Source organism: Cotesia typhae, unplaced genomic scaffold (assembly GCF_013202065.1).
Source record: "Cotesia typhae breed Kobodo isofemale line unplaced genomic scaffold, CoteBio_Ctyphae contig_413, whole genome shotgun sequence".
Classification (NCBI taxonomy): domain Eukaryota; kingdom Metazoa; phylum Arthropoda; class Insecta; order Hymenoptera; family Braconidae; genus Cotesia; species Cotesia typhae.
Genome location: NW_027423750.1, coordinates 626,665 through 652,470, shown reverse-complemented (window position 1 = coordinate 652,470; position 25,806 = coordinate 626,665). Strand labels below are relative to the sequence as shown.

Here is a 25,806-nt window from a genome sequence, read left to right as displayed (position 1 = left end):
CTGACTGCGCAGGCGCGCGCCCTCTGCGGCGCGTCTTGGAATTTAAATATTGGCACCAAAATTCAAATCTGAATTCTGGGGGACCTAAGTAAATAATTTTAAATAGTTGTTTATTACTTTATTGTTTGATACATTGACAAAAAAATTCGATATTTATTTATAATAATAATAATAATAATTATAATTATAATGATTATTAATTAATGATTAATAAATAAGTTGAACCATGGACCAGCCACGGTTGTTTTACAATTAATTAATTCGAGTCTTCAGGCATATTTGTACATATCGCTCATACATTTATTATTATTTTAATATATTTGTATTAGCGAGAAATTTGGGACTAATTAATTAAAAAAAAAATTAAATAATTAGTTTTTTTGTCTTTTAAAACGCAGAAAGTTTAAAAAATTCATCAAAAGACTGTCGATTGTTTTTATTTGCTACAAGTCTTAGTGGAAGTGGGAAATTTTATTTTTTAATTGATAAATATACTTTCACGACTATTGTTTATTACGTACATTAATAATGATTAATTTTAATTATTAATTATAGTTATTATTTTATAACCAGTGTCGCATTGAAAATTTATAATTTATTGCAAACTAATTTTAGAAAAAAAAAATTTTTTTTTTTCTTAAAAATTAAATCTAAAAAAAGATTCTTAAATTCATTTTTTTTAGTCCCATTTTTTTTTTAAATTGGTCATAAATTATGCCAAATTTTTGCCTAAATTTCAAAATATTTGATATTACGGCGAAAATATTGGTTGTATTTTTTAAATAAAAATTTTTTTTCTAAAACCAAAATTTTTTTCATAATATCAAAATTTAAATCTTTAATTTTGAAAAGGCAAAATTGGCCTTAGGTCATAATAAATTTTAATCGAATTTACAAATAATATTTACATATTTAAATATATAAAAAAAAAAAAAAAAAAAAAAAAAGATTTTCTAGACACTAGACACTTATTTTCTAATGAATAATTTGCGATCCTGCGCTTGGGTTTTAATACAAATCTAGTACTTTCCGTACACTGATTAACAGTATTTAAATTTATCAATTAATTAGCCATTAATAATCCTTTAAATAATTACAAATAAAATGATAAATGAATTTACATAAATGAGATTGTATCTAACCCAATAAATTCCCTTGGAATTAAGATCGCAAGTCACTACTCGAATAATCCTTTAGTTTATTTATTATTTATTATTATTATAGTTTTGGTTTAGGATTACGAGGTCAGGGAATTTTTAAACATGAGCATGATTAATATTTTAAGGACGTTCATGCGTGAGAATAGTAGATCAAAATTTTTTAGAGGTTCAATAATTATTTAGTAATTTTTTTCAAAAATTAAAAACCCTTTGGCGATTTTTTTAAAAAGTTATTAACGATATAAAATATTATTTCTAAGTCTTAAGACTAAGTCTTTTTATTTTAAATTATAATTTTTATATTATTACAGTAGATACTGTAATAAATAATCTTTTAAAATATTATTTAATAAATGTAGTTTATATAATTCGACTAAAAATGAGCCTTAAAACGTTTAAATAAAATATTACATTAATTTTGCTCAATAAATTTCATTTAAAATTACCACTTATACTCTAGCGCATGAACATCCTTAATTAATAATAATAATTAAATTATTATTATTATTTTGATTTAAATATTTTAAAATCCTATTACGATTATTATTAACGCGCTTAAATATTTGAGATTCGCGTTTTATTGTAAATACGTTTTTTTATCGATCAAAAACGTTTATTAATAAACAATTGTAACAGATAAGTTTTTATCTGCACGAGCTTAGGGTCGCTGCAGAGTAGTCATAATCTAGAATTCTCATTTTTAAATATATATTTATATATCAACATATATTAATGAACATATGGGGTGGGAATGTTAAATTAATTATCGTATACTTTATGCAAAAAAAAAAAAAAAAAAAAAAAAATGAGCAAACGTTGATTTTAAAATTGAATCAATAATTATTTCTAATACGCAATTTTTTTTTTTATAAATTATTTCTCTACCAGTCTTTGTTTTTTTTTTATAATCCTTTCCTAATATTTAATTTAATTAATTGATTAATTAACTCGATTAATAAATTTATAAATAAAATATGGCACTAATTTGGCTCAATGAGATTCAATTTAAGGAATAAAATTCCAAAGGTCCGATTTAATGATAATTAATTAAAAAAAAATAAATAAATAAACTTGAGATTAATAACTTCTAAATCCCGAGCGTCTAATTAATGAATTAACTTGCGTATTTACAAAGAAAAAACAAAAAAATTAAGCAGAAATTTAAAATAAAAAACTAATAAATAATAAATAATTTTTATCTAAAATTATAGCGACCAGTGTGAGCTATAGAGACCACTTCGACGGGCAGAGACCCCCGTCTCTTAACACTAGGTTCTGGAATACTTGAGGAGTCGCGCTTGAAGTCACGCTTCCAGCCGCACTTACTGGCATTGTCATTGTCGTCGGTGGGGTTTGAGAACATTTCAGGGCCCCCGGAACTGCGCCGGCGCAGTGACTTTTTTCGATTGTTCCGAGACTTGTTCTGCGTAGTCACGCCGGCGCTGTTGGCGTTCCGGATTAAATACTCTCGGCGCAGCTCCGAGATGTCTGCTGGAACCGAGCCACGTCTTGGAGAAGACGGAATTCCTGTTCCGCTGAAGGTTACTGATTCCACTAAGCGGATTTGCTGGATCTGCGTGTTGTTGTTCACTCCAAGGTTGTTATTGTTCAGCGGGTAATTTTCCCGGTAGTCTGAAAATTTTGAGAGTTTATTTTAATGTCAAATAATTAATTTTCTTTTATTAATAAATTATTTTATTAAAAATACCTGTTGAGATTCCTAAAAGATTATTTAACGCAGTTTCTTGAGGAAGACTAGCTCGTCGTGGTAATGGAACATTTTCTCGTGGTCCTAGTGCTGATCTTCCAGTTACTAAAATAAAATTTATTATTTAGATATTTATTTAAAAAAAAAAAAAATTAATTTTAAATATTAATATAAATTTATTTTTATAGAAGTTTTTTGTTTCAAAAATTTATTATTAAAATCTAAGTTAAATTTTGAGATAAAAAATTGAAAAATAATATTTCTAGGTTAAAAATTAGGTTACATTTTTTTTTTAAGTTAAAAATTAGGTCAACTTTTATGAAGTAAAAAAAAAATACAATTTTCAGGTTGTAAAAATAGAAAATAAAATTTTTAAGTTGGAAATTAGGTCAAATTTTTGGGTGAACAAAAAAATTAAAAATCAAATTTACCTTGTTCAGTCTCCGTAGGAACAGATCCCCTTCTATCACTCCTTCCTCCAGCATCATCAATCCTCGCCATGAGTCCTACAGGCGCGGAACCCCTCCTCGCCCATCCCTAGAACCATCAAAATAAATATCGTTTCCCGGAAAAAAAAAAAAAAAATCCTACCTTTCTTTTTCCATCTTCTCCCCTGGGATCAACATTCTCCTTGGTCTCATCAAGCTTAATAATCTTAACAGCCCTAATCCTGGTGATTTCCTCGCCCACCTTTTCACTACCCTCACTCGAAGAAGAATTGCTTTTCCTCGGCGGCGACTCCGGAGGACTGCCGATAAAGAAGACCCTTGGCTCAGTAAACCTCCTAGCCTCAAAAATGGTTCCCTTGAGCCCATCAACAGGCGTACTAAACCTCCTATCATCCCTAACCTTCCCAGGAAGCGGTCTGCACTCATCCCCAGCAATCTCCTCTCCAACCCAGTCCTCTTCCTGAAACTCGACAAGCTCCAGGTCTCTTGAATTCGAATTAGAGTTAGAATTCGTGTCAGAATCTTTCCTCCCCGTCAAGTTCGCGTAAATCGCGGCAGTGTCAGTCACAGAATGGCTGCGGAACCTCCGCTCTTCTTTATCGGCAATAACCTGAACAGAGTACCGACGGTCGATAAACTTCCTCTCGGTTTTCTGTTCCACCACCAGAGTGTAGCTCCTGGCGTCTAGTTTCTTCTTCTTCCTCTCCTTAGCCTCCTCTTCTTCCTTGAGTTCCTCTCCGCGACACTGCGCCATCTCCGCGGTGGTGGACATGTACCTCGTCCTGTTACAAGGCTGCAATGGCGGGAAAGTTTGCTGCCTCGTTAATTTTCCCGCTCGTTCCGGCTGGAGAATATTGCACAGTTTGCTCGCAGCGGCAGCACTAGTTATACTGGCAATGCTCGGTTCCGGGAGCAGGTTCTCGGCACTGACCGGCCGCTCGTTCTCGTAGCTAACGTCACTGTGAGTAGAAAGAAGAGACAAAGAAGACAATTTGTTAAACGACAAGTTCTTGAAGATCTTCGGGTACTCCGGAGTGCAAGGAACACTCTCGCGCCTTCTGCCAATCCTAGAAGATTTGTTCAGGCTCAGAGGAACCGAGTGGCGCCGCCCGTGGACGTTCAGTGGAACTGTCAGAGACGCAGCGACGCTAGAGGTTCCTTGATTGGTGATAGATGGCAGCTCTACGCTCGAAAGTTCCTCCGAAGATGCCCGAATCATTGATGTCTCCGGAGAGAGGGCGTTCTTGGAACCCTTTGACGTCACAGAGTTGTTCGGGGACAGAGAGAAGGGGGAAACGTCCGAGTTTGTCAGTTTTTGCCAGCGCTGGTGATTGGATCGTAAATTGGACATTAATTTCAGGCTCAGAGGGCTTGAGTTGAGGAACCGGTGCCATTCTTGGTACAGAGGAGTCACCACGAACTTGAAGAAGCCCACTTGGATTTTTGGAATTGACATCACGGTTCTGTCGCACAAAGGAGTCACTAGCAGGTTCAGCTGACGCTCGTAGTCCCCCTGGCGGAAGAACTCCTCGCAGACTTTGTAAGACCACTTGCGGGAGATGTCCCATGCGCGGCAGGGGTTCGAGATGTCCGCGCACTTCAGCGCTATCTGGAGAATAAAGTGCCGGTGGTTCGGTGAGGACATGTCTAGCTCCCGGTTGTCTAGGTAGGTCTTGAAGCGAGCTAGGAACTCTTGCTGACGGGTTATGTCTGTTGCCAGGATTAGAGAGCTGATGTGCTGCTGAAGAGGAGGACGCAGTTCTGGGGAAAGTTGTTGGTACACTCCCGATTCTAGGAGACACCCGATTGCTGAACGCCAGTGGTGGTTCTCCAGGACTGAAATGTTCTGGAAAATAAGTTAGATTAAAAACAGTTGGAAAATTTTAAAATTAAATAAGGAAGGGAGTTACCTCGTAGAGAGTCGCCAAGTGGTTGCTGGTTGCTACTAAGAACGGCTGGTTTACTCCTGGGTGGTCCAGGTCGTGAGTTACAGCTGCTATTAGTGAGGCCATCACTTCTAGGCTCGTCAAGTGCCGTCGGATCTGGAAAATTATTTAGTTAAGTTAATTCTAAGCTATAAGATTTATTATTTTGGATGAAAAAATTTTATTAAGACTGATAAAAAATTTTTTAATGAAAAAAATTTAACAAAAAATGTGAAAATTAATTTAGCAGATATTTGATAATTTTTTTTTTAAATAAATTACTGCAAAAAAAGTAAGAAAAAAATTTTTAAGTAAAAAAAATTTTTAAGATAATTAATTAAAAAATGACCTTGTATCTTGTGAATTATTAACATTTTTAAAGATATAAGCTCATCCCGATGTTACACGTATCAAGAGCTTTCATTTGAGTACCCACTTTAATTTTTCATATATTTTATATATTTAATATATAAAAATATATAAAAAATTGATGTGGGTACTCAAATGAAAGCTCTAGAAAATTGTAACATCAGGATGAGCTTAAATCTTTAAAAACGTCAATATTTAAGCAAATACAGTGCAATTTAACGAAAGTCATTATTTAATAAACCAAAAATTTTTTTTATTCATGGTTCATAAGTCACAAGGTTTCTACTTATCATAAAAATCTAAAAAATAAGATAATGATCGATACCTTGTCCTCTTGAAGAAAACAGTGCATAGCTTGAGTCACGTCCGTAGCATGTATGCTATTGTGATAAGGATTTGTACTGTGATAACCCTCTTCAATTAACGCTGAAAAGGTAAGTTTATTTAAATTAGCACATTAATAAAAAAAAAAAAAAAAAAATTAACAATTTAAAAATTAATAAAATTTAATTTACCAAACAGCTTCCAGACTCTGACGACGTCCAAATTAAAGCGATTTATGAGTCCGTAAGATTGAAACAAGTGAACGCATAATACTGGTAATGAACGACCTGCAAGTAACAATAAATAATTACAATATTTATTTATTTATTTATTTATTTATATTTTAGAAAAAAGTTAATGCCGGTTATTGTCTAAGAGCTAGAGAATAAATAGTTGTAGTAGAGATGCTAATTCAATAGACGGTAATATGCGGTTGTACAAACTATTGTGCTTGTACACACAATGAAACAACAGTTTGTTTAAATAGAAGATGTTTTACGAGATAAAATTGTTTTATGATAAAACATAATGTTTGTCCTGGTTCTAAGCAGCTGCTTCTGGTTACGAGGGTGTGCAACTATCTCTGGGGTATAACACACTGAGGTGCAGTGGTATGGTAATTTATACTTTTTTGAATTGCCAACGGGAAAAGTGACTACCAGGATTTTTTTTTTTTTTTTTTTAGGTCGAATTCATTTCAATTCTTCATTTATCTTTTTTTTGATTTTTTTTTTTTTTTTTTTTGATTAATATCACTTATTTCCTCAGAGATTTATTTTAATCTAAATAATTACTTGCTTTTAGGTTAATAGATTGATCTTAATTTTTTTCATCTAATATTAACAATAGTTTTGTGGAGTAAAAATTTTTTATAAAAAAAAATTATCATAATTAAATAAAAAAATTGAAGTTTTTAATTAATTTAAAATTATGGGTCAAATATTGAAAATATAAAAAAGTTATAAAAAATTTAATTTCCTATAAAAAAGGTCTCTGTCAATTTTGCCCCATTTCTCAATTTTTCTTTAAAATTTTAATTTAAACTCCAAAAATAAAGGTAGAAAATTTATCTCTAGTTTTAAAAAATTTTAAATGCTATTTTTGGCTAAAATTTTGAAAATTTTAAAAAATTGTAAGAAAGCTTTTTTATAAAAAATTTAATTATCTACAAAAAATATTTCGGTCAATTTTGCCCTATCTCTCATTTTTAATGAGGAATTTGAATTTTAAAGATAAATATAAAGTTTAAGGACTGGTCCGTAATTTTCAAAATTTTAAAGAGTCATTTTTGGCTAAAATATTGAAAATTTGACAAAATGATAAAAAACCTTTTTCATAGAAAATTAAATTTCCTACAAAAAAAGTCTCAATCAATTTTGCCCTATCTCTCTTCCTTTCTCCAAAATTTAACTTTAAAGTTAAAAAATGACGTTATTGAAGTTATCCCTAGTTTTCAAAAGTTTAAAGTCCTATTTTTGGGTCAAAGATTGAAAATAAAAAAAAATCATAAGAGACCTTTTTTATAGGAAATTTAATTTTCTATAAAAAAAGTTCCTTGTCAATTTTGCCCTATCTTCAACCCTTAACCCAAAACTTAAAAAAAAAAAAAAACACTCTAATTCCGTGTAAATATAAATTTTAAAATTATTCAAAGCAATTTATCTAAAATTTTGACATTTTTTTACGAGTAAAGCTTGTTAATAAAAAAAAAATGATGATAGAAAAATAATATTAATCCTAATAACGCTAAAGCGAAAAGTAATAGCAGTGATAAACGATGCAATCAGTGAAATGGCGTCGGAATCCAGAAAATCAATGTCGAACAGATGCCTGTGGGTACACTCACCTCCGGACACTGTCTCCAGGGTGAAAGCATTGAAACGCCAGTGACCGGCCCTCCGCAACACGCACTGCAAAAATAAAACACAACAATTTAGCGATTGCTAATTTTATTGTAACGGCTCAGGGGAATTTAATAGAGCGGTATAAAACTTTTATAAATAAATAATTTTAAAAAAATATTAAGAACAATACCTGAACTTGTCCGTGAAAGATATCGTCCAGCAGACCTGGTTCTTGATTTAATGATCTCGTAGTAAGTTTTTTGCGTCTTCTTTTATGCATGGTAAGAAATCTACCGGTATGACGGGCGCGTTTATTCTCAACATTCAGGTTTTCCAACAGTAAATTCTCCGTCTCGGAGAAACGCATCCCAGTCTCTATTTCTATTATTTCTTCCGCGCTCTCGGGGTCAGGGGGTGAAGACGGATAGTATAATGACGAGCCGTCGATCACCGACGGCGATACTCCTGATGACGGCAGTGCTGCTTCTTCTGAAAAAATTATTTTTTAATTTTAAATTATTATTCAGAGTTAAAAAGTGGATGTTTTCATTTTGATTCAAGATTCTGGCTAAAATATTGAAAATAAAAAAAAATGATAAGAAACCTTTTTTATAGAAAATTTAATTTCCTACAAAAAGGGTCTTTGTCAATTTTACCCTATCTCTGATATTTTCTCCAAAATTTAAATTTAAACTCCAAAAATTAAATATTGAAACTTATCCGAAATTTTCAAAAGTTTAAAATGCTTTTATTGGCTAAAATATTGAAGATAAAAAAAAATGATAAGAAACCTTTTTTATAGAAAATTTAATTTTCTACAAGAAAAATCCTCTTCAATTTTTCCCTATTTCTAATCCTTCAATCATAATTTAAAAATCTTTAAATTATAATTTTGTACTACTTAATATTTTTTTTTTTTTTTGCGAAAGAAAATTTAACTTGGAATAAAAAAATCAATGTTAATCCCCTTAAGCCTTGTTAAATAAAATAATAAATTCCTTGAAATGTCAAGAAAAAATAAATCTAATTGAACACGGAAATCTTCATTCATAAATCGTGGGATAAAAACGCTAAACAAGTAAATAAATTAAATATTCTTATCAAATCTCGTCATTACGTAAATAAATATATATTTAATTCATTCAACTAGTTGTTTGCTCGGCTAAATAAATAATTACACTCTTATTTGTTTCAGAAATAATATAACAAGAGCAAATAATGGAAGTTTCTAATACAGAATTACAATTACAACAATTGGAGATGAAATTACAGTGCTGCGATTAGAAAAATGTGTTGGATGTGTTGTAAGTAAGGTATGTGTGACAAAAGGCTAAATAAATTTGTGCCAGGAATAATAATAAATATCTTTGATGTTTATATATCTATAGGTGATGCGTGCCGCGGCTGTATTAACCGTCTGGATGGCAATGGCCTCGTTAATACGTAACAGGACACATTAGTCACATACTTTATGTTTAAATATGGAAGAATTTAATCGCTTTTTATTGTTAATTTCTTCTTACATTAATTTTTAATATTTATTATTCAATTTTGGTACGCAAAAAATTAATTCATACCTTGGATGAATTTTTTTTGGCTCAAAATAATTTTTGGGTAATTTTCAACAGGCTGTAACTCCGAGGAAAAAAATCATACAGCAAAAAAAAAAAGCAAATTGTAGCTCCAAGTGTCTAGTTTTCAGATATGACCATGAAAATTTTTTATCATGTTCGGGTCTGGAGAAATCCTAAGAAAAATACAAAAAAAAAATTTTTCCAAATTTTTTCTCGTCTTAAAAAAAATCTACGGGCTTGAAAAAATTTTTTTCCATTATTTCGCTGAAAAACTTTTTTAGAAAATTTAATGCCCTTCAATTTGACGTAGTCAAAAAGCCTTTACGATGATTTGCCGCGGAGTTATCGTCAGTCAAAGCAAAAAAGTACTTTTTCACTTTGACAATCAATAACTCTGGAAATAATGATCGTATGGGAAATCGAAGGACGGTTTTTAAAACTACACGATATTCTCTATAAAATACCGTGAATAGCTTTTGTCAAAAAAAATTTTTCTTAATTGAAAACTTTAACTGAAAAAACGACAAAAATTCGCATAATTAAGGATATTTGGATAACTTGGTATAACTTTGGATAAAATGGATGAACAAAGGATTAAGTTGGTAATTTTTCAACCTCCAAGTGTCCCCTAAAATCCCTGAAAAATTCAAAGCGCTGCAATTTTTTTTTCACAGTGCCCCGAAGCTTCAAACTCTTTGTTTCTGCAAAAATCACCATTATGAGGAATTTTTCGATTTTTATTCATTTCTTCAATGAAAAAAAATTTATTTTCTCAAAAATCTTTATTTTTTCAATCAAAGAGATTAATTTTTTAAGAAATAAAAAAAAAAATTTCAATTCTTTTTTTTTATTTTTTTTTTCGAAAAAAATTTTTTTTTAATTTTTTCAAATTCTGTGTGAATAAAAGCCGAAATCCGGCTTTAATTTCATGCATATCAATTACATTAATATACAAGTTCGCAAAATTGGTTGTTAGTTAATTAATAAATTAATTAACAAAAAAAAAAAAAAAAAAAAAACAATGAACTAAAGAGAATAAAAAAATAAATATTAACTGGAATTATCAGAGAGCGTTTAATCCCAATTATATTTAATTCACGCTCGAGAATATATACAGGCCGGTGGAAGTGGATTTTAAAATAAAATAACAAGCCAACTTTTCAATTGTCCCAATGAAACTCAATCTTATGAACACACAATAAATTGTGATTTACTTTTTTTCATTTAATCGCCAATTATAAATTATGAGAGAATTTACCTTCATTAACTTCCATTGTCGAGATCATATACAATTATTAAATTTTATTATTTTTCTTAATTGAGAATATTGCAACAATTCGTTGGAATTTAATACTTTTGATTTTATTTTTAGCTGTACAAAAGATTTTTTCATTATGACTCTTAAATTATTGATAACTTTTGATTTAGTTTTCCTAAAAAATTTTTTTTTGGCTTAAAATGTTCCTCAAACCTTCCTCTACAATTTCCATATCTAAGTTTTCAAAATATCTTCACCATTTGCCGAAAAAAAAAATATTTAAAGTTGCTAAAATTTCAACAATGTTCAAAAATTGACTTTTTTCATTATTAATCTTAAAATTAACATAACTTTCGATCCAATGCTTCTAAAAATTTCTTCTTGGGCTTAAAATTTTCCTGAAACCTTCCTCTACAATTTCCATACCAAATTTATTGGAATATCTCCACCATTTGCCCAAAAAAAATATTTAAAGTTGCTAAAAATTTAACAATGTTAAAAAATTGACTTTTTTCATTAGTAATCTTAAAATTAACATAACTTTCGATCTAATGTTTCTAAAAATTCTTTTTTGGGCTTAAAATTTTTCTCAAACCCTCCTCTATAACCCTCTTAAAACAAATTTTCCAAATCCTCTTTGTACTTCTTCAAAAAACTCCAAAAACTTAGTACTCACCAGAGATTCGGACAAAAACATCCTGCTGATTTTCATCACTTGGCGGCTCAGCGCTCACCTAAAACAGCCAAAGACCCAAACAATTAGCAAAATAACAAGCCGATGACTGATCTTTGTTAGATAATACAGTTGATAAATAAATAACTTGGCAGAAAACGATCGGCGGGCTGCCAATCTCAAATAGGCCGTGCCGAATTAAGATTCGTTTGTTGTTTGTTGCTTAGACTGTCTTGTCTTCCTGGTCTTGCACTTAGCGAATGACATAATGAAGTTTAATTATTGAATTATCAAAATAGCCTCGGATTACAAAGGAATGTTTAATATAATAATAATAATAATAATAATAATTATTGTGTCAAGGATAAGGATACATTATTAATTATGCATAAAGGCATGCATCTGATGTTAGTGATCTAATCGAGAAATATATATATCCCGATCCAGGCGCTCCAGAGATTGACGTTAATTTCCGCAAGCTGTGAGCTCCTATCGGCGATTTTTAATTATAATTATAATTATAACAAATAGTTCTCTTAAACGGAACAAAATGGAGCTTAGTTGCTTTTTTATTTACTATTCACAATTAGTCTAATTGCTCCGCTGTTTCGCTACACCTCGAGTGTGTACTGCAGTGTATTTTTAATTATTCTCCAAGCTAAATTATAATAAGTGACCTTTTTCACGCCTCCATTATTTATAAGAAAGCGCTGAGATATTTAGAGTAATTCACTATTTCTATTTCTTCTAATTAATTTATCCTTTTTTCTTTTTATTCTTGCTTCTGACAAAGTAATTGTAGTTTATGATTACATCTGGTTCTTGTTAAACGGGCGTTTAATATTGTTTAAAATTTTATACTGTTGTTCGGACAGTTTAAAACATAAATTCATTTTTAAGAAAAAGAATTTTATTTAAATGATCAAAAATTCTATTTCTTCATTATTAATCTTAAAATTAATATAACTTTTGATCTAATACTCCTAAAAATTTCTTTTTGGGCTTAAAAGTTTTCTCAAACCTTCTTCTACAATTTCCATACCAAAATTTTCAAAATATCTTCTCTACTTCCTTTAAAAAAAATACTTACTTATCTTTCCAAAATATCTCCACCATTTGCCCAAAAAAAAATATTTAAAGTTGCTAAAAATTTAGCAGTTTTAAAAAATTGACTTTTTTCATTATTAATCTTAAAATTAACATAACTTTTACTCAATCGTTCCCAAAAATAATTTCTCCCTCTAAGAATTTCCTCGACATCTCTCAGCACAATTACGAAAGTAAACCTAAAAAAAAAAGCCTTGCTCCAAGCCGTAGAAAAAAAGTTTTCTCAAACTTCGGAAGCTCCAATTTCCAAAAATACAAAACCCGCTTACCTTGACAACAACAAATCTATTTTTATAAAACTCTATCTACTTTCTTGATCAACTCGGATCGTACTAACGTAAATAGCTCGAAATAATAAAAGAATAAATAAAAAAAAAAAAAAAAATAAAAAAAGGCGAAAACTATATTTAACATTACCATAGAGACTGTTAGTATTAATTTGTTATTCAAAACTGATAACAAGGCTTATAGAATAATTTATCGACATCAATTAAATGCTAAATATAGTATTAAATACATGAATAATAAACAGCGATTAATATTTATATGTATACAAATAAATATATACAATAGATATGTATCTTATGTTATTATTATTAACCAAAGTTCCGGTACAACATTTTCCGTTCTGGCCTATCAATTATCTTGTTAATGTTTTTTTGTATTTAATGCCGGGCAATCAGCGCTGATAACACACAAAGACTCGCGAAGCTCCAACGAGAAACGATCAAACTATCGTCCGCTTTCAATGAAATTGTTTAATTTATTTTTTATTTAATATTAACTCAATTCAACTCTTTATTTTCGCTCGCTCGATAGAATAGAATGGAGAAGAGGAGAACGTAGCTCGCTCTCAAGTGCCAATTATAATGTACAGTAAAACTTAACGATAAATCAGTTTGTCCTACTGAACTTTGTTTCATGCTTTTTTTTTTTTTTTTTTTTTTTTTTTTACGACTTTTAATTGTTTTGTTTTAGTTTTATTCTTCTTTTATTTTAAATTTTTTTTTTTTTTTTTTTTTTTTTTTTTAATGAGATTTCTATTGCTTTGGAATCTTTGGTAGTTTTTAGATTAATTGGCGGCTATTGAGAGAGCTTGGAGATATTTTTTTGAATTAATACTAATAAAGCTGGAGAGAAAAACATTTTCGTAGAGAAACAAAAGAATTGATTTTTGAATGGGTTTTTTGGAAGAACTGGGAAGGATATCGTAAAAAAATTTGGTATGGAAATTATGGAGGAAGGTTTGAGGAAAATTTTAAGCTCAAGAAAAAATTTTTAGGAGCACTAGATCGAAAGTTATAAAAATTTTAAGATTAATAATGAAAAAAGTCAATTTTTTAACATTGTTGAAATTTTAGCGAGTTTAAATATTTTTTTTTTCAACAAATGGTGGAGATATTTTGAGAACTTAGGTATGGAAATTGTAGAGGAAGGTTTAAGGAAAATTTTAAGCCCAAAAAGAAATTTTTAGAATTTATAGATCAAAAGTTATAAAATATTGAAGATTGATAATGATAAAATGATATTTTTGATAATTTTCGTTAATAAAGAGGAAATTCGAGCATAATTGAAAAACAAACAAACAAAAAGAAATATTTTATAACACAAGCAAAGGATCATCCTTTGAGAATGTTATTCAACATGGAACATCGGGAGTGAATGAATGCAATCGAGTATAAACGTACATCCGGTAACAAGAGTAACCCGAGTAATGTTAATTTATGCTCTCTGGGTCTCTATTACGGCGCTCACTTGCACCGAGAGTATTTCTATTGTTTACAGGCCTGTAATCAACCAATCATCGTGAATAAAAACCTCCAAATGTTGAATAAAATATTCAACTTGAATAATTATAATGAGGTCTTAATTATTAATGAATTTATCTTAATCAGAGTACTATCGAATTGTCATGTGACAAAGTAGGTTAGACCAATTCTATCGATATATAATAATAGACACTTAACCTATTTAACGTACGAGTGCCGGTTTCTCTCGTCTTCAATTTTCAGCCCTCGTTTTTTAATTTTAACTTTTTTTTCTTATACTTTTATTGGAACCTCTCAGTGCTTATCGATTTATAATTTCATTTCCTACTAGTATTATAATTATTCATTTTTACTTTATATTTTCTTTTTTTTTCAATTATACTCGACTTTATTTTTTTTAATCTGGCCCGAATTACCCAACACACTTTATGAGACACTTAAAACTCTTCGACGTTTCAAGCAAAACTTATTTTTCTAGATTTGCTTCCAAAATATAAAAAAAAAAAAAAAAAAAAAAATATATCAAAAGTTGCTAAAAATTTAATAATGTTCAAAAATTGACTTTTTTCATTATTTATCGTAAAATTAACATCACTTTCGATCCAATGCTTCTAAAAATTTCTTTTTGGGCTTAAAATTTTCCTCAAACCTTCCTCTATAATTTCCATATCAAATTTTTTTAAGTATCTCCACCATTTGCCCAAAAAAAAAAATATTTAAAGCTGCTAAAAATTTAACAATGTCCAAAAATTCAATTTCTTTATTATCAATCTCAAAATTTCTACAAATTTTGATCCTCAAAATTCATTTTTGAAGCCAAAAATTTCTCCAAACCTTCCCATAAAAATTGCATTGAATTATCGAGGATATTTATAAACCCAAAGGCAAGATATTGATACATATGATTAAATAATGTCCAACATAATGTTGCAACACAAGTGATCAATAAATTATTGATAAGATGGATTTGTATGTAATATAAAAAAAGGTTAATATTAATATGACAAGCATAAAACAAATATTTACATTACCAAGATAAAACTTTAACATTTTCTGCGTTACACATTTTAAATAAAATAGTTAATTTTATTTTAATATAAAAGCCAAGCCTTCACCGACTAATTATTTACTTTATATTTTTTCAATAATCTTTCTATTCTTCATTATTATTTTTTCCGAGTTTTATTGATGGATCGCTTACGGGTGATTGATGGATTTGTTGGATTTGCTGATAAAAGAAATAAAATTTAGCTGGCGCGAATCAAGAGAGTCAAATATATTATTTTTGAATTTAAATCAAACGGGAAATCAATTTCAGCTTTAGAATTTTCTTTAAAAGCAAATTAAAAAGCTCTTTGAAATTTTACGTCCCAGAGCTTTCAGTGACACACACAAAACACAATCTCTTATACAATTTTCGAATTTTTCTCATCTGCGTCATCATAATGCACGCCCTCGATTCTGCATAATGTATGCCGGCACGATATTTTCAAGCAGGCCTCATTCACTGTTTTTCTCTCGAGGACAACATTTTTCTCGGTCTTTATTATTTATTGCCATCTTTTTCGACTTGCTAAACACTGTGTTTATTTTCTGCTTGCACTTTTTCATTTTATTTATTTTTGTGACAACAAAATAAAGTTTCTTTGAAGAAATCAGGAAGGTATTTTGAAAAATTTTGTTAGATATTTGTAAAGGAAGGTTTTAAGAAACTTTTGAGTCCAAAAAAAAATTTTTAGGAGCATTAGATCGAAAGTTATTTTAATTTTAAGATTAATAATGAAAAAAGTTAATTTTTGAACATTGTTAAATTTTTAATAACTTTAAATATTGTTTTTTGGGCAAATGGTGAAGATATTTTGAAAATTTTGGTATGTAAATTGTAGAGGAAGGTTTGAGGAAAATTTTAAGCCCAAAAAGAAAATTTTTAACAGCATTAGATAAAAAGAAATATTAATTTTGATATTTGTAATGGAAGAAACGAATTTAATATTATTGTATCATTACAATTATAATAATAATAATAAAAATAATAACAACTGTTTATTAAAAAATAAGAGAGGAATTTATGAAAGGTAAAAAGCAGAACAGGAAAAAGATTTTAGGTTATTATTATATTATATTGTTAAAATAAAAGTATATAAAAAAGAAAAAAGGAAAATATAAATAAAATGAGTATCGTGCGATGGAAAAAATATAAAAAGTAAAAAATAAACGAATGGAAGCATAAGATCGAGGTTGTGTTGTAGTAAAGAGTCGACCTGAATTCCAGTACGTGACCCGGCGTTTCGGTGACGTCACTGGCAACCCTCATCGTCTAACTCCTCATCTACTACCACCATCACCCACTTTAAAATCTACACTCTACTCTACATTTATAATAAATATATATTCCCGAGCATATTATAAACTTTATATGTTATTTATTTATTTTCTTAAATTATTAACAAGTTTAAGGGTGAGCTTTTACTCCGAAAACTATTGGGGTTTCCAGGTGAAATAATTATCATTGCTGTCACTTCAATTTCTTACTAATTTTTATACTTTTTTATATTTTTCTATTCAATTCAGGATCGACTTTTTTTGTTATTAATTTTTATTATCGCTGATCACCCCTCGCTTTTATTAGAGTTCTAAATATTTTTAAATTCTTCTCATACAAGCTTAAATTTTTTTTCTTAAAATGAATTTTAAAAGTTGCCAAAAAATTAATGAAGATGAAAATTTTCATTTCTTTAATAATTTATAACTTTCGATCTAATGCTCCTAAAAATTTCTTTTTGGGCTTAAAATTTTTCTCAAACCTTCCTCTACAATTTCCATACAAAAGTTATTAAAACATCTCTACCATTTGTCCAAAAAAAAATATTTAAAGTTGCTCAAAATTTCACAAAGTTAAAAAATTGACTTTTTTAATCATTAATCTTAAAATTAATGTAACTTTTGATTTATCGATCTTAAAAATTTTTTCTTGAGCTTAAAATTTTTTTCAAACCTTCCTCTACAATTTCCATACCAAAGTTATTAAAATATCTCTACCATTTGCCCAAAAAAAAAAAAAAAATATTTAAGCTTGCTATGAAAGCTCATTTGAGTTCCCTTACGTAGCTCATTAATTAATAGATAAAATGAAAACCAAACAAGAGTTTAAGCTAAATTTAATCGAGTCAAAATAGATTAAACGATAATCCGATGTACCGATAGATATGTACATATGTACCTGTATCGTCTAATACATATGTAGAACACCGGTGAGTATTATTCAGTACTCTGTACTTGAAATTCAAGCACAGGTATACTCCTGTGACTGACAAGCTTTCGCTAACCATCTCCCTCGGTTGCGGTTTGTCGCGCCCTCTTCCTCTTCATCTCACTCTTCCTGTCCCTAAGCCTCTCCCTCTATATCTCCCGAGCTCGCGTTTCATCTCTCACTCCAGTTATCCCATCGAGCCCTTCCATCCCTATATATAACGTAATATAATTGCACAGCTACCGTAAAATCGATCGTTACGTCAAGGACCTCTGTTGTGTGTTAGATTTTTTTAAATTACTAGAATTTAAATTTGCACGCGCAAGCGCGCGCCTCATATTTGTTTGATATATTTATGTGTCGTTTATGTATATTATATTCACTTTCAACCAATCATAATGAGAATAGTTATTTTCAACCAATCATATCACGAATAAATTGGTTTCACATACATTTCATCTCTATTTTAATATTAAGACTAGAATTCAAATTTGCGCACGCAAGCGCGCGCCTTACTATAGCGTTTGCATATATTTTCATGCTAATGATATATTCGACCAATCACGTTACGAATAGTTTGATGCCGCATACATTTCATCTCAATTTTATATAAGGATTTTATAGAACAAGTTTTTTCAAAAAATTGATAATAATGATTAATTTTAACGCTGATCAGTCTATTTTTAATATTGCTGCTCGAGGGTTAAAAATAGAGTAAAATTGATAAGGACCTTTTTTATAGAAAATTAAATTTCCTATAAAAAAGGTCTCTTGTGATTTTTTTTTATCTTCAAAATTTGACCCAAAAATCGCACTTTAAACTTTTGAAAACTAGGGATAACTTCAATAACTTTATTTTTGAACTTTAAATTCAAATTCTGGAGAAAGAAAGAGAGATAGGGCAAAATTGATGGAGACCTTTTTTGTAGGAAATTAAATTTCCTAAAAAAAAAAGTTTCTTATGATTTTTCTGTATCTTCAATACTTGACCCATTATTTAAAATTGAAATTAAAATTTTACAAAATTGAAAACTTAAAAAAAAAAAAAAATAATTTTTAATTAATTAATAATAATTTTTTTTTTAATTTATGGGATAGGTTGATGAAAAAGCATTCCAAAAATTGTCCAGCAGGACTAATAGTGTGGGAGTAATAAACGAATAAAAATACAAACCGAGCATATTTATAATCGGATGAATGTAGATTAACTTAAGGATTACGGAATAAAAGTTTAAGTAGTGACTAATTGTTCTAGTCAGGCAATTAAACGCATTTATCACAGTTTCAACAGTAGGAGGAATAAAGGAATAAAGGACACTCAGGACGTTTAATTTATTTGCCAGTCGTTCACCCTATTACGGAACACGCTATTAAATCGATGAAACTCGATTCCTCGGGTGTTTCTTTTATCTTTTTCAAACAAACCAATCGCCGGTAGTGATTTTAACCTCCGTTAATTTTTAATATCACCCACCGTCGATTTAATAAAGAAATTTTCGTGAATTATCAATTAATTTAAAATTAAAATAAATGGAATAAAGATTGACCTATTTAACTTGATGCTTCTACGTCATACATTTATTCTTTTAAAAATGATTTGTCTCTTAAAGTTATAATAACAATAACAAAATACAATAAAGACATTCAGGCTGAGATATCAATATTTTGTATCATAAAATATTGATTTATTGACGAAAATAATTAATAACGACAAATAATATACTTTGCACCGTGTACTTGTTAAACGACATCACTAATTAATAGTTATTAACGACAAATAACGTCAATAATTATTTTTTATTGTTTATTTTGAATTCTTTCACCGCTAAAAATTTTTTATCGTCATTTCTCTAATAATAATAATAATTACGGCCAATGGGTAGGAGATAGAGGAAAATTGATAAAGACTTTTTCATCGAGAAATAAATTTTCTACAAAAAAGGTCTTTTGTGATTTTTCCGTATCTTCAATAGTTCATCTAGAATTCGAGTTTTAAATCACGAAAACAGTGTCTTATATTTTTTTATCCAAGAAATAACAAAAAATAAATTTGTTATTTACAAAATATACAAAGTATGAACTATGTAAAAATGAAATAAAGGTATTATATCAAAACTTGATAGTCTTAGAGTGGATACGACTTATTAAAGTTGTCTTGACCTTCAGGCTGCAGCATTGCGAGACAAGTATTTTATTTTTACTTGTGTTTTTTTCGTGTTTAGCTACGTATAACTTTTTTTTAACTACTATAGATGTGTCGATTAAATAAATCGTGTCAAATAGTTATCACGTCGTTTAATTAAACGTTAATTAATTCAGCTATCTTACAATAATAATAATAATAATAATAATAATAATAATAATAATAATAATAATTTTTTTATAAATTCTATTTCTAGTAATAATTTTAAAAATTCATAACTTGGAAATTTTTGGTCCTGAAAAAAAGGTAAAAGTCCCAATAAGACCCTACAAAAGACAAAATTATAATTTAATTTTTTTTAAGCAATCAAATATCAATATCGTTGAATTTTGTTTGTGGTAATGTCTCAAGTAATGTTTTTACTAATCAATTTCTTTTTTTTAAATGATAATCACTGATATTTACTAATTAATTTTAAATAATTAAATAGATTATCCGGATTCACCAATTATTGACACCTATACTGCGCATGCGTCGAATCATCTGCTTATTCTTATTTATCGAAAGTTATTATTAAAGTTTATTAATAATAATTTCCATAAATGATTAATTACTTTTAAAAATATAAAAATTAATTTATTTAATCAGAAGATTTCAAACTCTTACAGTTCATTTTTTAGATTAAAGTAAAAAAAAAGGCGTGATAGCGCTGTCGGCTGGCTGTCAATATGAGATTCAACTTAAAAATTATCAACTAGTTATTGACACCCATTATTTAAATATTATAAGGCATACAATTAATTTCGATTATTCAATTTTATAAATTTTTCATATATTGTTAATTAAAAAAAAAAAAAAAAAAAAAAAAAAGATCATATAATTAGATGAAGAAATTAATTTAAACTCGGCATTTAAAAAAAATCCTTTTCTAACCAAAGTTGTTAAGAAAATAGACGCTCGTAAGCTGGTTTGCTGAACTGGTGCTAATTTTATTTTTTTTAATAATTAATATTTAATATTTTCAACTGACAGTAATTTTTTTCAATTTTTTAATTAATTAGAATTTAATAAAAATTTATATGATAGTTATTCTTATTACATATAATTAAATAATTTTGGGTGTCAATAATTGGGGCTTTTACCTTATTTCCTCTGGAAAAAGGTCCATAGATTCCGTAAAAAAAAAAAAATACGAGATGAATTTTTCCTCCCCAAATACGCGTTTGAAGTTATTATTAGACTGCGAAATAGAAAAATCTTAGGTCAGTTATTTCTCAGGAACCCACACGCAAAATACGGATATTTCCATTAAAAAAAACAGCTTCTGATAAGTCGTAGAGGCCGTAACTGTTTCAGAGGGCAATAATAGACTTCCGATCGTGTGTATCTTATTAATAATCACAACAATCGGATGTATTTATAGAACAACTTGTGGTAAACAATTTTTTGCCTCCTGTATTCTCGTGAACGTGTGATGGGGAAATATTCGACCCAATCGTGTTGAAGTTACACTTTACACGGTAACTGGTGATTAGTCGCGTAATTACGAGGGATTAGAATTGATAATAAGACACTTTTTTAAGTTTAAGAATTTAAAACGCTGATTAAGGATTAAATATTGAAAATAAGTAAAAATTGTAAGAAATCTTTTTTTTAGGAAATTTAATTATCTACAAAAAAGGTTCTTATCAATTTCTTCCTATCTCTAATTCTCAAGCTGTAATAATTATTTTTCTCTAAAAACTGATTTAGGAGCATAAAATGATAATAAACGTCGAGAATTACCTCTTCGACGGCTTCCTTGATCCTGGAGAAGGAAGCTTGCCTGCCAGCAGGATCTTCGGGATCATTTCCAGCACACAAACTATCATTGGTCGCGGGAAAAGCCGCGGGGTGAATGTCGGTGGAGAGTTCCTGGTAGCAGGACTCTCCAGAGCCTCTCCTGCTTCCTGCGATGCACATTGCGCGCCGGAAGAGCCCCGTCAGGACGGCACACAGTCCGCACTGGATACTAGTTGCGCTTCCGCGGCTGGAGAGCGACCCGCCATTTGTTCGCCGGCGGTTACGAGTCCCGCAGGACTCGTGTTTCTGTTCCCTTTTGTAAGACGCCACTTTCGACTCCTTTTTTGAGAGACCCTTGCCCTCGGAGCCGGCTATCCTCACGGACCCTACACAAGGTCGCTCTTCTTTTCGCTTTCCTTTCCGGCGACGGCGCTCCTTGTCACGTTCCCGGTTCTTTCCCTCCACCATTTACTTGTTACTTTTTTTTTACTGTCTGACCGGTCACTTCACTCAAGGGCCCCATCTTTACAGTCATTTTTTTTTTTTACTTTCCTTTTTTAAGTTTTTTTGCTGAGAAATTATCGAGTTTCATTTAGAAATTTTTTCGGGGTCTAAAATAATTTTTTTCGGTAATTTTTGACCCTTTAAAAATTTTTTTTTCTCTCTGATAGAAGGATTTGTTAATATTTAACAAGCTTCATCAACTATTAATAAATGTACTTTCCTTCCAAATGAATATTTATTAAATGGTAAAAAAAATTTATTTAAATTTAATAAATTAAATTATTAATAATTAATGAATACTTCTGTCAGTTCAAATTTTTTTTGGGGTCTAAAACAATTTTTTTTTAGTAATTTTAGACTCTTCAGATTTTTTTCTAGCCTTAATATTTTCCAAAATTTAATTTTTTAATTATAATTTACCGAATAATTCAAAAATACCCTCCAAAAATTAATTATAATTATTATTCAAGGCTTAAAAATAATGAATAAAATTTTGAATAATTTTTTATAGTAACTTTAGACAGTTCTAAACAATTTTAGACTCTTTAGATTTTTTCTAGGACCAATAGTTCCCAAGATATAAATTTTCAAACTAAAATTTTTAAACAAAAAATTATTTTATACTTTCTAGGACTCTTATAATTATTATTTAAGGCTTAAAAAAATTAATTAAGGTCTGAAATAATTTTTTTTAATAATTTTGGACTATTTTAAATAAATTCCGATCCTTTTAATTTTTTTCTAGGATCTATATAGTTCCCGAGATATAAATTTTTTAAACACAATTTTTTAACAAAAATTCTTGTGTATTTTTTACGAATTTAAAATTATTATTTACAGCTTAAAACTAATAATCAAGCTCCAAAATAATTTTTTTAATTAATTTCATACAATTCTAAACAAATTTCAATTCATTAAATTTTTTTCCAGGAGCAATACCTTCCGAGCTATAAATTTTTAAAGTATGATTTTTAAATAAAAATTTTTGTACAGTTTTTAGGACTTGTAATTATTATTTATGGTTTAAAAATAATAATAAATCTATAAAATACGAAAGTTATAGAGCGACAAATTTTTAAAAGTCTCAAAAAGTTTTACTGATAAAAAATAAATTTTTTACAAAATTTCTTTCCAGAAAAAATAAAAAAAAAAATTTTTTTTTCACAATTTTTAAGAGTAAAAATTAAAAATCTAAAAGTGGACAATTACAATAATTTATGCACAAAAGGTATTTATTTAATAATTGAGGTCAACGTTCTTATGTTATCTTATATCAGCGATGATTATAAAAATTACATAAATAACTCTTTAATGGGATGCGAGGAGTCGGCAGAATAATAAAGACCCCATTATCGTCCGAACAATTCTTCCTCCATCGATAATCTCCCAGCAAATGAGTAAATAAATAAATAAATATGCAATTTATATTAATTGAAATCCACATAGATCAATTAATATAAATCCAAATAATTCTCACCCTTCCGACAGAGCGAACTTCATACGGTACATAATAACCCGACAATAAATAAACAACCTAATAATATAATTAATCACTCTCACGTCACATGGATTTATTAAAGATTAATTTATTAATTTGTCAATTAATTGAGATAGATTAATTTTTGTGAAAAGCAGGGTATAGAGCGCCGGCCGGCAGCTTTTCACGCACTGAGGGCGACGTACTTCAGCTCCTGTCTAGCGCCGGGCTCGCGGGGTCCCCACTTTTAAGACGAGCGACTAATCAGAGAGCTCCTGCGCGAGAACATGCGCGGGGATTGTGTCGGGTGGGATCGGAACCGTTCGGCTACGCGGTTCAACCTTACTTTTGAGCGATCCAGTCTGGAATGCCGATCAATAAGCGGGTGATTAAAAATATTTTTAATTGTTCGACTTCGGGATTAATTGTTGTGTTTATTGGCACGGCAAGGCTTTAAGAATTTTAGTGGTAATTTGCATCGGAAAATTGGTCATTTTTTTTCTAAGGAAATTCAAGTGAAATTTCGTTTAAATTCTTCGGGATTGAGAGAGAAAATTTTTGGAAATTTATTGGGATTTTTTTTAATTTACTTGGGAGGTTTTTAAAAATTTGTCGCTCTGAAACTATCGGTCTGGAGAAAAAATACAACGAATGGAAATTTGTTTGAAATAGTCCGAAATTAATTAAAAAAATTAATTCAGAGCTTTATTATTATTTTTAAGCCTTAAATAATAATTACAAGTCCTAAAAACTGTACAAAAATTTTTATTTAAAAATCATACTTTAAAAATTTATAGCTCGGAAAGTATTGCTCCTGGAAAAAAATTTATTGAATGGAAATTTGTTTAGAATTGTACGAAATTAATTAAAAAAATTATTTTGGAGCTTGATTATTAGTTTTAAGCTGTAAATAATAATTTTAAATTCGTAAAAAATACACAAGAATTTTTATTAAAAAATTGTGTTTAAAAAATTTATCTCTCGGAAACTATAGGTCCTAGAAAAAAATTCAAAGGATCGGAATTTGTTTAAAATAGTCCAAAATTGTTAAAAAAATTATTTCAGACCTTAATTATTTTTTTAAGCCTTAAATAATAATTATAAGAGTCCTAGAAAGTATCAAATAATTTTTTGTTTAAAAATTTTAATTTGAAAATTTATATCTTGGGAACTATTGGTCCTAGAAAAAAATCCAAAGAGTCCAAAATTGTTTAGAATTGTCTAAAGTTACATTATTTTTAAGCCCTGAATAATAATTACAATTAATTTTTGGAGGGTATTTTTGAATTATTCGGTAAATTATGATTCAAAAATTATATTTTGGAAAATAGTAATGCTAGAAAAAAATCTAGAGTCCAAAATAAAATTTTCCATAAAAAAAAAATCTTGAAATAAGCCAACTGCGAGTATGAATATGCGCAATTATTATTATTGTCAATAGGACGTAGAAAAGCGGACATAAAATCTGAAAATTACACAGTCCAATAGAGCCGCACAGTCCATTGGGATTCAGAGTGGGACGGGACGTACTCCATCGAGTTCAACACTGACAATACCTCTTTTCAGTTATTTATCTATTTTTTTTTACTCATCTCGGCATTGGAATCAATTTAAAACCATTCATCGTCGAGCTTCTGGCAATTTCTCATTTTAAAAAAATCAATACTCTGGAAAATTATTTTCGATGTGATTTTTGGGTAAAAAAAACCCCTGAGGAGGGACCAAGAGAGGGCGCACCAGGCATTTAATTCTCACTTGAATGGCGAGCGTGTGTGGGTTTGAGTATGTGTACACAAATCTCGTTACTGGGAAGAGTAAGGGAGCGTAAGCGTTCTAGTCGATCATTGACCCTAATGTAAGGTACACAATAAATGCAACCCAGTAAGTATATTCCAGCCGCTAACTACTCCGAGCTTCCAACGCTCATCTAGCTCATTTGCACGCAATATATAAATAGAATTATTTCCTTTATCTAAATATATATACACATACTTTTTTTCTTAAGCTTGCATTCTTACGCTCTAAATTTTACGAAATTTTAAGAACTAAAATTTCAAAATTTATTTCAAAAAAAGCTTAAAAATTTTTTTTTTCAATTTTTAAATTTAACCCTTTAATTAAGAATTTAATTTTTAATTAAAAAAATTTTTTAACTTGAAAAAAAAAATAGGAAACCTTAATAGTTTTTGGTTTCTCCGCTAGATGGCGCATATTCGCATTTTTCTCTCGCTAGTAGAAACTTTAAACGAAGTTTATTCAAGAACTATTTAGAATTATGCTTTTAGAACTGAAAAAAAAAAAAAAAAAAAAAAAAAAGTTAGGTCTTAGTTGTGCCACTAGATGGCGCATTGTCGCATTTTTCTCTCTCGCTTGTAAAAACTTTTTACGAAGTTTGAGGATGATTCTTATAAGATAAAATAGGGAAATTTGAAAAGTAGTCCGAGGTTTCACCGCCAGGTGGCGCATAGTCGATTTTTTTTCTCGCTAACA

General features: G+C 29.2%; 1 protein-coding gene across 3 annotated transcripts in view; it reads right to left on the bottom strand.

The window, feature by feature from the left end:
- Positions 1–96: 96 nt before the first annotated feature.
- Positions 97–25,806, bottom strand: part of LOC141527864 (uncharacterized) — a 35,442-nt gene continuing 9,732 nt past the window's right edge. For 2 of the 3 annotated variants that reach the window (XM_074243570.1, XM_074243569.1), the window contains 10 exons: positions 11,288–11,345; positions 7,970–8,268; positions 7,782–7,845; positions 6,127–6,222; positions 5,937–6,037; positions 5,228–5,359; positions 3,460–5,163; positions 3,300–3,405; positions 2,869–2,973; positions 97–2,792 (listed from right to left, as the gene is read on the bottom strand). In XM_074243570.1, coding sequence (XP_074099671.1) covers positions 2,356–2,792; positions 2,869–2,973; positions 3,300–3,405; positions 3,460–5,163; positions 5,228–5,359; positions 5,937–6,037; positions 6,127–6,222; positions 7,782–7,845; positions 7,970–8,268; positions 11,288–11,345 — 3,102 coding nt within the window. In that variant the 3' untranslated portion in view covers positions 97–2,355. Of the gene's footprint in view, positions 2,793–2,868; positions 2,974–3,299; positions 3,406–3,459; positions 5,164–5,227; positions 5,360–5,936; positions 6,038–6,126; positions 6,223–7,781; positions 7,846–7,969; positions 8,269–11,287; positions 11,346–21,338; positions 21,906–23,316; positions 23,483–25,806 lie in introns of those variants that run through there. The other variant, XM_074243567.1, reaches the window with a different exon arrangement.